Source organism: Podarcis muralis, chromosome 6, assembly GCF_964188315.1.
Source record: "Podarcis muralis chromosome 6, rPodMur119.hap1.1, whole genome shotgun sequence".
NCBI classification, from domain to species: domain Eukaryota; kingdom Metazoa; phylum Chordata; class Lepidosauria; order Squamata; family Lacertidae; genus Podarcis; species Podarcis muralis.
In genome coordinates, this window is record NC_135660.1 from 77,185,515 (window position 1) to 77,200,261 (window position 14,747).

A 14,747-nucleotide genomic window follows, 5' to 3' on the forward strand; every position below is an offset into this window, starting at 1 on the left:
CTATTCATCATCTGTCTGGTTTCATATTCCAGTATTAAATCCAAGTGTATTGTGAATAATAATATGTATGGTACCACAGCTATTTGGTTTTGATGAACTTTCCAATCCATGGCTTAGAAATTGTGAGAAGGTTCTTAAAATCAGACTGAAACTCACTTCCCTGACTATGTTATATGAAAGGATAGATGATTATTCTAAGCTCATCAGACAGTTTCAGGCCCCAAGACAGTGCAACCTTTCCTGGCCTTCTATACCGATCAAGCATGACAACCTCCTTCAGTTTCAACAAGGCAGTCAGCGAATTACAATACTGCTAACCAAACAATTTTCTCCTTCTCTCCCCCCCCCCCCCCCGCTACACTAGAATTTTGCAAACTTGTTTTATTCACATTGGATTTTGACAAGCTGATTTCCCATGTGCAAGGCATTCAGACTTCCTTTTCAGCATATAACCATAATGCCAGTAAAATGATTTGTTTAGCAGAGACAGAGAAAGATGGTTGGTAACAAAGTTTGGCAACTTGTTCAACAGTTGGGATACACATTCTGGGACAGCTCTCTTGCATAGATTTGTGCATTTGGCTTTTCTGGATCCAAACTACATTGCTTTTGTGTATTCAAATGACATTTCCCATCATCCTTAAATGAACAGGTGTTCAGAATGGGAATGACTCTACAGAGGAGAGGAAAATCTCAGCTGATGATGGCTTTTAAAAAGTGACCTTCTCCCCCCCCCCCCAGGTACAGAGCAATATAGTGAATATACTGGCTATGCAGAAACGTACCAGTGGGCCAGGAGCCATGAAGATCAAACACCCAGGTAATGTTCTTGCAAAAGAGTGGCTTTGACATTGTGAAAGTTGAAAATAGATCCTCAAGGCGGTACATTGCTGTGATCTCATTTTCCGTGACTGCAATTGACTGTTGCACAATACAGAGGACCTGCAACAAAAAGTTACAGTACATTTTCTCTTATAAAAGGAGTGCTTCTGTTTAGGATGGCAGCTAGCTATTCCCTCCCCGCGTGTTCCATTTGTCTTTTCCAGTAGTCATCCCATAGATACTTAGCATGTTTAGTGCTCATTGTGCTGTTTTTTCAGGAGGGTAGCCCTCTTTAACTTTTTTTGGGTTTTTTGCGGGGCGGGGGGGGGGTGACTCAAGGACACAAGCATCTCCCTCTTCTTTCTCAGTTGCCCCATTTTGACTACGATCCTATCAAGACAAGCCCAGTTTGTTCTTAGGTAGAATTATGCTTGGGATTCTACTATGTCTTCACACCTTGAGTTTTTGTTCTCTGACTCACAGTGTGTGAAACCGCTCAGGCCACTCAGAACCATGTTTCCTCTTTACTTTGGAAAGACTTGGGGCACTTCTGAAGCATATTGGAAGTGCAAAGTACCATGGAAACATACATGCAGTCGGAGATGGTGCACGTTTAAAGAGAAAATCTGGAGCATTTCAGAGTTAAACAACCTTTTCCTCACAAGTAGAGGGATGTATACCAGTGTTGTTTTCCAGAATGTGCCCCCCCATCTCTCTTCAGAGCATGATAAGAAGTAACCTTTACATGGTGTATTTAGTTTTTATATACTACAGTAACACTGTTTCTGGCTTCAGTCTTAACAAAGAATATTTGATCTTGCTCCTCTCAAAGAAGTCTTAACTCCCACTGGAACTGGTTCTGTGATGTCTCATAGTTCTCCAAAAATTCTGCCATTTTGGGGGAGGGCACTTTCTGGCACTGCTCCTAAGCTTAGATTAACCCAAGAGGGTTCTTAGAAGGGAGCATGTGTTTGATACAGAGGCCCAAGTGTCTGGACAAAGGCTTTGCTAATTTCTGTCGCCTAGTTGAGACTTAAAGTGCCTGTTTATGCTGAGGAAAGGCAAGAAGAAAAGGATTGTGTTTGAAACATGTACCAGTACAGCAAACAAAACAAATGTTGTCTATTTTTCTTGGCCATCCAGGGAATCTTAGTGGTTAAATCACATAATGTCCATTATTTAACATTTGGGATCTGACATTCACATTGTAGAATTAATGTATTTCTAAATCTGTGGGGAAACTTCAGGTGTCCTCCTACATCCACTCCCTCTCTCTTTGATTGGAGTTCACCTATGATCTATTACAGCATTGCTTTTCCTTGACATTATTTCTGTGCTTTTTCACCACTGGTAAAGCCCTGGAGAGATGAACTCATTTTCAGTCTTGTTTATATGAGCAGTATTATTGCACAGTTAATTTTACTGCCCTTTTCTCTCTCTCCCTTCTCCTCCTCCCCCCCCCCCCTTTCGTTCCAATGCAGGGATGAATGGCAGAGGCGCTGCACAGAAATTGTAGCCATAGATGCATTTCATTTCAGACGTTTCCTTGATCAGTTTGCTCCTGAGAAAATTAGAAGAGAGCTCAACAAGGCCAGTAACTCCTTAATCCATCCTGCAGCCTTAAGCCCATCATTTATTTGCAGCCATTTCATTAGTGTTTGAGTTGTGCTGTCCAATAATTTTTGCAGTGTCAACAACTCCTTGAAGGGAGACTTCCTGCTTAATTGCAGTGTCAGTTCACACAAGGCGTTATTCATATTTTCAACAGTAAGATTAAAATCGAACCTTGCCAGGTTAAATCAAGTTGGTAAGTGGTTCTCTCTTGAAATACCTCCTTTCATTTTGAAAAAAAATGAACTCAATAGTTGCGTTCTTGGAGCTTTATCCAAATATCCACAGAAATGGTTGGAAAGCAGTCATGCTTACCAATTCCTTATGCAATGTGTTGTTGTGATTGGTCAACTCTTAGATGGCTTCCTAATTTTAAAAATAAATTCTACTTAAAAAGTAGCAGTATGGTTCTCACTAATTTTAGCCATATGTGCCTCTCCCCTTCATTTTTTCACCTATTGTGCTCACTTTTCTTTTGTGAAATACTTTTTTAAAACCAACATAAAGGCTTGGGGTGTTTGGGAATTATGGGAAGCGCTACTTCTGTGACCTACAGTTAGGATGTGCTTCTCTTGTGGGACTTGAAGACATTTTAACCCAACTCCAGAAGGGTAACTTGCCAAATTTGAGGTGGCAGTGAAATTTAGACAAAGTGATCCCACCAGAATCCAACACTAAATGACTGCAGAAGTGCTTTCTTGTCTGGCTAAAACAGTTTGCCTGAATCCACTGTGGTAGCATCACATTAAAATGTCTTTTAAATAAATAATAAATCTTTAAAGCCATTTCTAGATATCTATTTTTTCTTAAATCACCTTACACAGTTTTTAATAGCATGCAACAAAATATTAAATCCCTGCAAAATATTAAACTATGGCATTGGTTCCACTTGTTAGCCACAGTAGTTTGTCTAAAGCAGCAAAAATACATAAGCTATTTCTACCTTTTGTAATATATCTTCATTGCTAGCATATGAATTTGTCTAATAATCTTGAGGGGTTTCTATATGACACAGCCATATATGCTTAAGCATGTTCAATTTAACGTGACAGGCATTTCTTAATAATTAATATTTTCCATCTAAGAAAGATCCATACCCTTTAAGATTATGGTTTCAAAAATGACTAGCATAATTAAGACTTATTTTACTTTTTAAATAAGAGAGTAAAACTAGTATTTCATATTAAAAGTAGCATTAGGCACTATCACGGATAGTAATAAAATAGGCTACTGCAATAGATAGTAGCCTGTAAAATTAGTAAACTTCTACTGACATCTTAATTGGAAAACTAAATCACCTGCTCTAAGCATCTGACATCAGATTTGATGCATTCCATCATGTTGATAGGAAAGATACAAGTTATATATTAGGATAGATTTTATACATTTTCATGCTGTACACAATTCTTCCTCTTTGAATAGGGGTGATTTTAAAGTGGTGGATCATACTTGAAGCAACTGCTGAGCGACATATTTTGCATTTCATTAACTAAATCAAACACAGATTTATGAGGAATATGTAAACTATGTTACACTGTAGACTAAGAATCTCAAGGCATGTTTCTTTCAGCATGCTGGTTGCTTGTAGGTGCTTGCAATTCCACCTGTCATGTGTTAATTTCAGGTTGTTTGTGAGGTGTATTTGAAAATTTTTTTGCTTAACCATTGTCAGGAATCTTGGACAATGCCAGTGGCTGCCTTGTCCCTGACTCCCTCCATGGTATCCACACACACAAACCTGGCTTGACCAATTCAATTGATTTTCCCTGTTAAGCCACAGTCTCAGTATAGCAGTTTGGTCTACAGCTTCTTCGCTTCAGAGAACAGGAGAGGGGGGGCACCACTCTCAGTGCCTTTCCAGGTTATTTTTTCTTCCTTTCTACCATTTTTTTAAAGCATCATATGCATTGGTCTCCACCTGCCAGCTTGTGAGACCAAGAAAACCCACCCACCTAGGAGAGGCTGGCAAGCTGTGACACTGGTTCTTTGCAACAACTTTGCATCAGCATAAACATGCCTTAAGCTGTGAGTGAGCTGGGTGGCTGGTCAACTAGGAAAGTGACAGGCTGAGCTTCTCCCCTTCCAAGATTAAGAGGGTGTCAGCTCTCTTCCCACTTTAATTTTTCCTAGTGCACTCATGATTGTCTGTTCGTTGCGTTGATATCCCAGCTTTTCCTCAAAGTGGCATACAGTGGTACCTCGGGTTAAGAACTTAATTCGTTCCGGAGGTCCGTTCTTAACCTGAAACTGTTCTTAACCTCAGGTACAACTTTAGCTAATGGGGCCTCCAGCTGCTCTGCCGCTGCGCGATTTCTGTTCTTATCCTGAAGCAAAGTTCTTAACCCGAGGTCATATTTCTGGGTTAGCGGAGTCTGTAACTTGAAGCGTCTGTAACCTGAAGCATCTGTAACTTGAGGTACCACTGTACATGGTTCTCCCAGGCCTCATTTAATCCCCATAGCAACCCTGTGAGGTACGTTAGGCTGAGAGGCAATGACTGGCCTAACGTCACCCTTCATGGCTGAGTGAGGATTTGAACCCTGGCCTCCTGGGTCCTAGCCCAATACTCTAACCACTACACTTACCCTTCTAGGGGAAGAGGCAGAGAAGATGCATGCAAAGAAGCCAAGAAAAGCAGACACCTTCCATGAAAAAGAAAGGGCTTTCCTTGGGATTTTCAGACCCAGACCATACAAGGTTGTGCATATTCATTACCAAAGGAACTGAAATTGCCAAGGAAAAATAATCGCTTCAGTCAAAACAATATATTCCGAATGGGTTGAATTTACCGAAGGCTGGTTTTAAGTAATTTTTTTCTAAGGTTCAGGAAACTTTGGGGCTAGTGGGAATGGATGGAAGAAGACCCATAGGGGCTAGGTAGGTTTAGATAGCTTGAAAAAAACGTAAATGAAATACACACGAAGAATTTTGATGTGATACACAATCGTGATTCACTAAATACAGTTCTTTGTGGTGTTGATAGAATAACAGCTGAGACATCCCAATGGCAAGGTGCTATGAGCTATTTTTCTTTCTTCAGGCTTACTGTGGTTTCTCTCGACCCGGTATTCCACCACATCACCTTTCTGCAGTGGCTACTGGAAACTGGGGCTGTGGTGCTTTTGGAGGCGATTCAAGATTGAAAGGTAAAGGTTAGAAATATTGTAACGAATTACATGTAACTAGAATCACATGTAACAGAGTAGCTGAGAGCAGGGTGGGCAAGAAGGGGAAATTGCTGAAATCAGCTTCTTTGTTTTGTGCAAGAAAATGTGAGGTGTTTTTATTTACCCAATTTGTAACTGCTTAATCTAAAATTTACAAAACCCAAACCTCTGAGAAGTGTGCAAAGTAACAAACAATCGCAAAGCTAAAATGCAAATGTAACATTTATTCCCTGGATGACTGGCTGTGGTGCACTTTGGGGGCAAAGGGAAGTTTGGAAGGGGGATGTTAAAGTCATAAGTGCATGCAGGAGCTGTTAGAACCCTTAGCTTTTACAGGCACTTGAAGGCTTAGGGACAAACAGAGAATCATTCTATTCTGTGACTGAGACGATGTGTTATACTGAAAAAAAATCTTCACAAATCCTGGAGCTCTAGCTAACCTAAACTTGTTGAACTGGCTTTGTTTACCATATTTGTCTGTGTATAAGACGCCCCCTTGTATAAGACGACCCCTATTTTTTAAAACCTGAAATTAAGTTGTTTAGCTTTTTTGGGGGGGGGTGGGGGAGGTCACTTCCGCCAATCGCTCACCTGTCTGCCCGCCACTGCCGATCGCTTGCCACAGCCACTGCCGATCACACACCTCGCTGCCCCCTTGCCATAGCCGCCAGTCGCCTGCCTGCCTCGCCACAGCCGCCAGTTGCCTGCCCAATTGCAGCAGCCACAGCCAATCGCCAGCAGGCCTTGCCGCAGCCACCAATCACCTGCCCAATCGCCGCTGCCAATCTCCTGCTTGCTGCTGTCATTAATCGCACGTCCCCCCTCTACATTCACTATCTGTGTATAATACGACACCCAGTTTTTGCATTTTTTTAAAGCAAAAAGCATTGTCTTATACACGGGAAAATACGGTACGCAGAATTGATGGAAGACTGAAATGTTAGCATCTGCTAACATGATTGCTTGGATTAACAGTAATAATGGCAATATAAAAATCACTCCCCAAATAAAGTCTGCCACTTTTTCTTTTTCTTAGTAATAAGAAAGCAGATAAAATTCACCTATAAGTACAGCCATTGTACCACAGGAAAATGTGCAGAAATTGAACACACACTAGTAATTCCTTGCCTACCAGTTATTTCATATGTCTTCCAGTTGAAGCACTGCCAACATTAGCTGAAATTCTGAGTAATTAAAGCATGCAAAGTGACCTTTTCTTTCATAAATTATTCCATGAAGCTAGGGAAATAAAGGCCAATGTAATGTATTTTTTTGTTCAAGGTCAGGGTATATATCAGGGATAGTATGATGGTGCAGTAGTGAGTAAAGCTAGAAATATAGAAAGCCTGCAACTATTGCACTGTTTATCTCATGGCATTAGGGGCAAAACCAGTCCTCTTATCTTCTTGCCACTTTACTTTAATATGGTCAAAGCCTAAATTAATGAGCTACGTTAAGGAGTTACATCGCTGCAGGGAGATGGGAGGTTTAATTTTGTTTTTGCTTTAATTTTGAGTTTGCTCATTCTTCCCTACTCAGAGGAGGCAGTATATTGTACTAGGAAAAAGCATGGCGACAACTTAGCTCCCGCTCTTCATTCCCATACTGCAGGGATTGCAAGTGTGGTACCCAAGTGGGGAAGCCCAGCCAGATGGGCGGGGTATAAATAATAATAATAATAATAATAATAATAATAATAATATAATATATACCTACATGTGCCTTCTGCAGCACTTGCAAAAGATCTCAGTAAATATTCCCTCAGAAATCCACAATTCATAAGAGACTGCTCTTCCTGCTGTGTTCCAGTTTGCACTTGCTCAGCTTTTCCTACATTGAACACACATGCCCTTAAGCTTTTCCCCATTTCACCAGATACCAAGATTGGACACTCATCCTCCTGTCCATTCTGAACAGAGGAGCTGAGCAAAGAGCTTCTCAAGTGTGGCAGTGGCCTTTTTCTCACTGGCAAGGTAGCTGATTGGGGGAATATGCCCACACCATTTTGTAGTTCTGCCTCTACTTCCGCTCCTTTGGACATGGCAGCCATTTTGCCATGCCTCTGAGGCAGCCATTTTAGGATGGGCAACCATTCCAAACATGTCCGCTGGCTCAAAAAAGTTGGCAACCCCTGGCCTCTTCACACAGGCTGCTTGGTTTTATAGTGCCTGGACAATCTCTCTTACTCTTTTAAATTGTGTCCTGCTGCAGTAGTAGTAAACTTCCCAGTAGGAAAACTTGCCTTTTGCATGATGTGGGATGAGTGTGGGATGAGTCTGTTTTGCAGTGCAAGTACACAAATTCGACAGCCTTTGCATTCATTGGCTGGTTAGTAGATGTCTTCGCGGTGGAAAAATGCTAATGCCACGTTGACTCTTTTATAGCAAACAAGTGTTTGTATCATTTAGGAAAATTGCACTGTTAAAATAGGATTGTTTGGTGTTCCATAGTTGTCCTAGTTCTCCTTTTCTGATGACAAACTTGGAACTCATAATTCCAGTCTTTAATTTTTAGATTAGAGCAGTACATAAATGAGGTCACAGAATCCTAGGAACATTGGGTCTCAGGACTGCGCAAGCAAATGGGCAGTCCTAGTGGGCTGGCTAGGTGAAGTCTGCGTGCCCTGGCATCTCTATGTCCTAAGTGACAGAGGCAGGTGGGTGCAAGCTCAGCATCCGATGTACTCTCCATCATCTCTCCTGAAGTCGAGAGGCTCCTGTGCAGCTGGGGAAGATGCCAGAGCCAGCTCCTTGGCTGCAGAAGTTGGAGTGGGCTTTTCTGGCAGGAAAGTAACTGGCGACAGTTCTGTCAAGCGTGGATCTCCATCCAGTTCTACAGAGCGTGGATCTCCATCCCCTCTCCCACTGGGACCCTCCTTAGGATCAGGCACCAAATGGGGCTCAGAATCCACCACCCCACCACCACTTGTAACTCCCCAGGGTCATCCTGATCCAGTCCCCTGTGTTCCTTCCATTCCTCCTGAGGGTCCAACCAGCCCCTCCAAGACTTTTCCACTATTGACACCAGTGAACTCCTTCATTCTGTATTCACCCGTTTCTCTTGTATCAATTTATTTCAGCCTTAATACAAATCTTGGCAGCTGCAGAGGCTGGGCGAGACGTTGTTTATTTTACCTTTGGAGATGCTGAGTTGATGAGAGACATTTACAGCATGCACACTTTCCTAATCGAGAGAGGACAAACTGTTGGTAAGCTGACTCTTTGGAAGAACGTGTGATGATAAACAAGGCAGGGTCATGGTCGCTATTATACTACTGACCTAAATCAAGGAAAAGATTTTTGGGAAATGAAGAAATTGAGCTGTGGTGTTTACAATGCAAACGTTTATGAGCAGGCTGTTAAAAATTGGCTGTTTCAAAATGAATAACTTTTGATTTTGATTTGTTTTGTTTTTCATTTTCCAGCGGATGTATACAGGCTGTTGCTCAGATATTACAACGAGGAATGCAGGTGTTGTTCTACTCCAAGACCAGAAATCAAACTCTACCCTTTCATATACAGTGCAGTAGAGTCCTATGCGGATTCCACTGATGACGAAAGAGGATTATGTTTTGATGACTAAAAATTAAATTTCAAGATGAATATCCCTTCTTGTCTTCTCCATGTAGAATATTAATTGAACTGCTGGATGTAACATACAGAGTAGCTTAATATATCCATGTATATAATTATTGTTTTATGCATTATATCTGAAGACCAATCTTGGAAAGAAACCAATTTTCTTTCCAGTGTAGAATGTAAATCCTAATCATTGCATAATAGAACGAAATGTTTGGTAAACAAATTTATCTCCCCCCACCCCACCCCCGGTTCAAGGTTGAGTTTTTGATCTCTTTTCTTTATGGGCTTATTTGAAAGCAGCAAATTTGTACTTGCCTACCCTCTCCTTCCATTTTTTATAGAGATGCTCATATATAATAGAAAGAGATTTCCTATATAAACCAGTTTCTTAGTACTCCTTTTGGTAGTATAATTTATGAGAGGTGGTGGGGGAAGCCTTGTAATGATCTGTTCTATTGGACATAGAGTTTCATAAACAAACCACCCTTAACATCCCACTAATAATTTTAACTAAAAGACATGGCTTTAACTAAAGACATTGGGTTGGATCCAGTGCTAGGCCTACTCTCAGAGTAGATCCATTTAAGCGAATGGACATGATTAACTTGGGTCCATTAATTTCAGTGGGTCTACTCTGAGTAGGGCTTCCTGTAAGCAAAGCTGCCCTAGAAACAATAATGGCAAGTGTATCCCGAGATTGTGTCCCTTTTGATGGAGGCAGGATGAGGCAAAGCATGAGCAGCAGACTGAAAGCAGCATGATGGACCCAGGTTACAAAAAAGCCAGGATCAAAAGTAAGAGATGGTAAAGGGATTTATATTATTTAGAAGAAGGGGGGGGGGGAATAAAACTATAGAAAGGGCCATATATTTATGAAAGGATGAAACAGCTTTTTAAAATGGTTTTAAATTGCACCAGTTTCTTTGTTGCAGTTTTCTGATATTCCTGCAATTCTGACGGATAAATATATCTATATGTTATTTAATGTACAGTGAAACCTAGATTATTATACTAGGATTTCAGTTATATAATATACAACCTTGTAAGGCATCCCTTCCTAAGTATCGTTGAAACTTTGCTTTGGTAAATGCACAAGCCGAAGGAAACATCTCCAAGACAGCCCCAAATGGGAGTTGTGTGTGGCCACAGTTCACAACTCATCATTTCAGTGGGACACTGGGAAAAAAACTATTGCTTGATTTTGCCCTTCAGGGGAACGTGCTCTAAAAAAAAGGAAGGAAATAAAAATTCACAGGAGGGACATTGGTAGAAACATTGCCAAAACCAGTTCTCTGTTGGCTAATGGAAAAGCAGCGTTAAGGAAACCTTGCTGCTTAAGGCAGATTGCAGCATAATGCTGCATTGACTTTTCTCTCCAGCTTTGAAACAAACTAGCACAGGGTGAATAGGTTAATAAGAGCCGTATGGTCCCAACAGCTTCCTAATTAAAGAGAAAACTAAACTGTCCAGGATGCTGCATCAAAGCCAAAAGGCATAATTCCGGGTCGATTCAATATTTCCCCTTTATCTTAATTTCTTTCACAGCTATTCAGTATCTTCCTTCTCAACTATGTGGTATACTCTCTATTTTTAGCAAGAGAGAACTTCCTGGTGCTGCAATCTTGAATACTGAGAGAGCTGATGGGCCAATGATCCATTAGATGGGAATGTGCCATCACAAACAGCTGTGTAATAGAGTGCTTTTCTCTCTTGACCAATCTCTCTCTAAATTCTGCAGTGACAAAACATGCAATTATAGTCACCCATGGCTGTATATAATAATTTATAAAAAGCTGAAGTATATCGTTCTTTAAACTTGCAGGTTGTGCGTTTGTTATTTTTGGATTGGGGCGGTGAAAAATCAGTATGCTACATTTACATGATTTCTTTTGTAAAGGAAAATAATAAACCCGATGAACATTTTTCTCCACATTTGGCTTTTGGTGTGTTCATTTTTTAAAAAAATTGACATACGTTTTTTATGAGCAATGCCACGGACCTATCTCCTGCCTGCTATTCCATGCAAAAATAATTAAAGTTCTGCAGCCAAACTATTCAAACTATGCAGCTGAAGAAACTGAACAGTACAACTGAAATATGTGCAAATTAAACAAAAGTACATATATATATTTCCTATAACTTATTGTGGAATTTTTGCTATTTTAAATTATTCTGGTTTTGCTAGTTGGGGTTGGGGAGAGGGATTTCAGAATAAGAAACCTTTATTGTGTCTGGGTCCCTTTGGACTGCAGTTGATAGCTTTCAAAAGTGTTCTGTACAGCAGGAGCAGCTGGCCTGTTAGTGCACATCCAGGGTTGAAGTCAAATCACTGGAGAATCATGGTGCCCTCTGTGGCCGCAGAGACTGTTAACTCCTAATTGCTGCCTCCCGCATTGTTTTTGCTACGTTAGCAGCACCAACGTGACTTCTCCGGGGCTGGACTTCCCAAGTGACAAAACGCTGCCCCCTCAGCCTCGTGGCCCAAAAGAAAGCAGAGCTAATATGTTTGGCACCAGCTTGGCTGCAGGAGTTGCCGGAAGCAGGCATACAAGGTGCCACCCAACCATCTTAGGAGACCACCATTATCTATATATCTATCTATATCTATATATCTATATCTATCTATTTATCTCTCTATCTATGCATGCCCTGACTTTTCCCCTGACAGGTGGTTTACAAATAAAATAGGAACAGCTGAAAAACATGGGTTGAGGCAATAATTTAAAAACATTTAACAGTAATAGAATATATTCTATCTAAACCACTGAGCCCTTGGGCTTGCAGATCAGGTAGTCAGCGGTTCGAATCCCTGCAACAGGGTGAGCTCCCATTGCTCTGTGCCAGCTCCTGCCAACCTAGCAGTTTGAAAGCATGTCAGTGCAAGTAGATACAAGTAGGTACGGTGGCACAGGGGAGATAAACAGCATTTCTGTGTGCTCCAGCTTCTGTCACGGTGTCCTGTTGCACCAGAAGCGGTTTAGTCATGCTGGCCACATGACCCAGAAAGCTGTCTGTGGACAAACGCCGGCTCCCTCAGCCTGAAAGTGAGATGAGCGCCGCAACCCCATAGTTGCCTTTGACTGGACTTAACCATCCAGGGGTCCTTTACCTTTTTCTTTTCTTACCTTTTATATTCTATCTATTAAAAACATGGATAATTACCATAAAACAGCATGGCACCAGCCCTTTCATTAAAAGCAGTCAGTTCCCAATAGCCTGTTGGAATAAGATGGTGGAAGGACAACCAGGAACGACTACAACTCCTTATCCCTGAGCGTTGACCATGCTGGTTGGGACTGATGGGGAGGTAGTTCCATAACATTTGGAGAGACATAGTTTTGCCACCCTTCTCTATAGTTAACTTTTAAAAATGCCAGGCTGGGGTGGGTGGGATGACCCTTTAATTTGAGGCAAACAGAAAACATTTTCCTGTCTTTAAAATGACGCGAGCAGATTACACATTATCAATTATAATGAAAAGCAACCTTTTTGTGTGTGTCCTGTCTTCAGCTTGTTGCTCATGAATTTACCTTTTGTTTCGTGTACATCAATATTCATGCACAATGGTTCTTTTCAAACCCTGGATAACATCAGAGGCAGGTTGAAGTGGGTGCCCCCTGGTGTAGCTCCACTAACAGCAGGGTGTTGTCAGTGGTTGCTCCTCAGTTGAGCTGCCCCCCACAATCTTCCTTGTTTGTGACCTTTTTAAATATTTCTCCCACCCAACATGGGTGAATGTCATTACCTGAAACCAAATGCGTCAAGTAGAACTTGGGAAATGCATTCTTTGGGGTTTTTTAAATTATTAAAAGAAGCATCTGCTCTTTAGAAATGTAAAGTCTTTGTGGCAGCCACGTTTGCTGATGGGAAAGCTCAGTGGCAGTCAAAGGCTTTGTTTTCTCTTCGTGTACTGCTGTTTTCAAAAGGCGAGACCTATGTGTACAGTTTGGACAGTCCACCCATCCTCACAAGGTGCACATTAGTTGGGTTATATGAATTACATCGTACAACCTTGGAAATACGGGATAATCAACAGAGAAGTGGAACGCATGCATGCATTCATGTCGTATTGAGTTATTAATTTTTTGCAGTTAAGAGCAACATTTAATACTTTCTCATTTCTGCCAAAAGTTGCCGAGTGGAGAAATGACAGAACATTGGTGCCAAATTTATCATAACCACTGAAGATATTGTTGGACATAGCAGTTATAGGAAAAGATACTATAAAAGATACTATAAACTATATCAGACTGTGAAAGAAGAAAGGTCAGGTTCACCAGCATGGTTTTCTTGATGCCCATATAGATGATTATAAGGTTTATAAAAAGTTTATGGAAGTTTAAAGATTGCTGTAGATCTCCCAAGTGATTGGCAATAGATCAGCAAGCATTTCAGACTCCCAATTATTTAACAACAGAAGGAACAAAACTGCTTTTGCTGCCTGTATTAAGTTGCTGAAATGAAGAAAGGTACCTAGGAATGGAATTGTGTGGGAAGACAAGAGTTCAATGTAGATTGGTTACCAAATGAGCTCAGAGGTATCCTGTTCATTAATTATAACTCCTACCTGTCTCTGGTTTATATATGTTACGTTTATAGTAAGAAATGAGGTTGATCCAACAAGTCTGAAGTCTGTCCAATCATGCAATATACAGTCAAATGGCTTAGCATTCACTACACTGTTAGTTCCCAGCTTCCTAGTCTGGGTAAATGCCAATAATGGAAGGACCTTCTGTCTTGAAAGAGGTAAAATATATACCTGTAAAAGAATATCCCTTCAAATGCTATTTAGCATTTTTAACATGATTGAAAAGATAGATAAAATTTTGTGAAGTATCAGTTGCTTGTAGCTTTCAAATATTCCATAAACCTTTTTTAAAAAAATGAAATGCCTGTATATTTATGGCCTTGTTATGTACACAGCCTATTCCTTATTAATTTATCTTTGCTTAAGTGAATTCAACCTATATGTGAGGCATCTCTTACTCTTAGCTCCATTACAGCAGTGCCATCAATTTCTGGCTAACCAAGCTGTCTCCTTGTGTTACAACGTTATTTGCAATTCTGAGTGGAGTGACTCTTGGAATATGGTTAAGAGAGATCCAGTACATTTCAATTACTCTTTATGTGTATTAATTATATCACAAATAGCTGACTGATCTTGTGCATTTTTTCATCAAAGGACCCAACAAATGCTGTTATTAAACCTTGTGTCTTCAGATTGCTCACACTGTAAGGTAATTACGCTGCTGGAATTTAAAGTCATTATTTCTGCTGTTGCCTGAGGAATTTGCAGAAGAAATAGTATTCATAAGTTGCCAGGAGCATGGGTTTCTTAACTTAATCTTTGTCATACAGCATCATTCAAATAAACAAAATGACATTTTAATTTGTGATTACTTGACCCTCTACAAATTCAGGTTATGAAGGAGTCTCTTTGTTTTTTATATTCCATAAAAATTTGAGAAGAAGTGGGGAAACTGATAGGATATTCTTAAATTTATTTAAATGAAGCCTTCAACAACATGGAGATACCCATGAATCTTTGAGGATTACACTATAAGAT

General features: G+C 40.5%; 1 protein-coding gene across 1 annotated transcript in view; it reads left to right on the plus strand.

Moving 5' to 3' along the window:
• Positions 1–11,111, plus strand: part of PARG (poly(ADP-ribose) glycohydrolase) — a 71,977-nt gene extending 60,866 nt beyond the window's left edge. Inside the window, exons 14-18 of the mRNA XM_028729245.2 lie at positions 742–820; positions 2,304–2,412; positions 5,474–5,579; positions 8,680–8,808; positions 9,025–11,111. Of these exons, the coding sequence (XP_028585078.2) occupies positions 742–820; positions 2,304–2,412; positions 5,474–5,579; positions 8,680–8,808; positions 9,025–9,182 (581 nt within the window). The 3' untranslated portion in view covers positions 9,183–11,111. The remainder of the gene's footprint in view (positions 1–741; positions 821–2,303; positions 2,413–5,473; positions 5,580–8,679; positions 8,809–9,024) is intronic.
• The last annotated feature ends 3,636 nt before the right edge of the window (positions 11,112–14,747 follow it).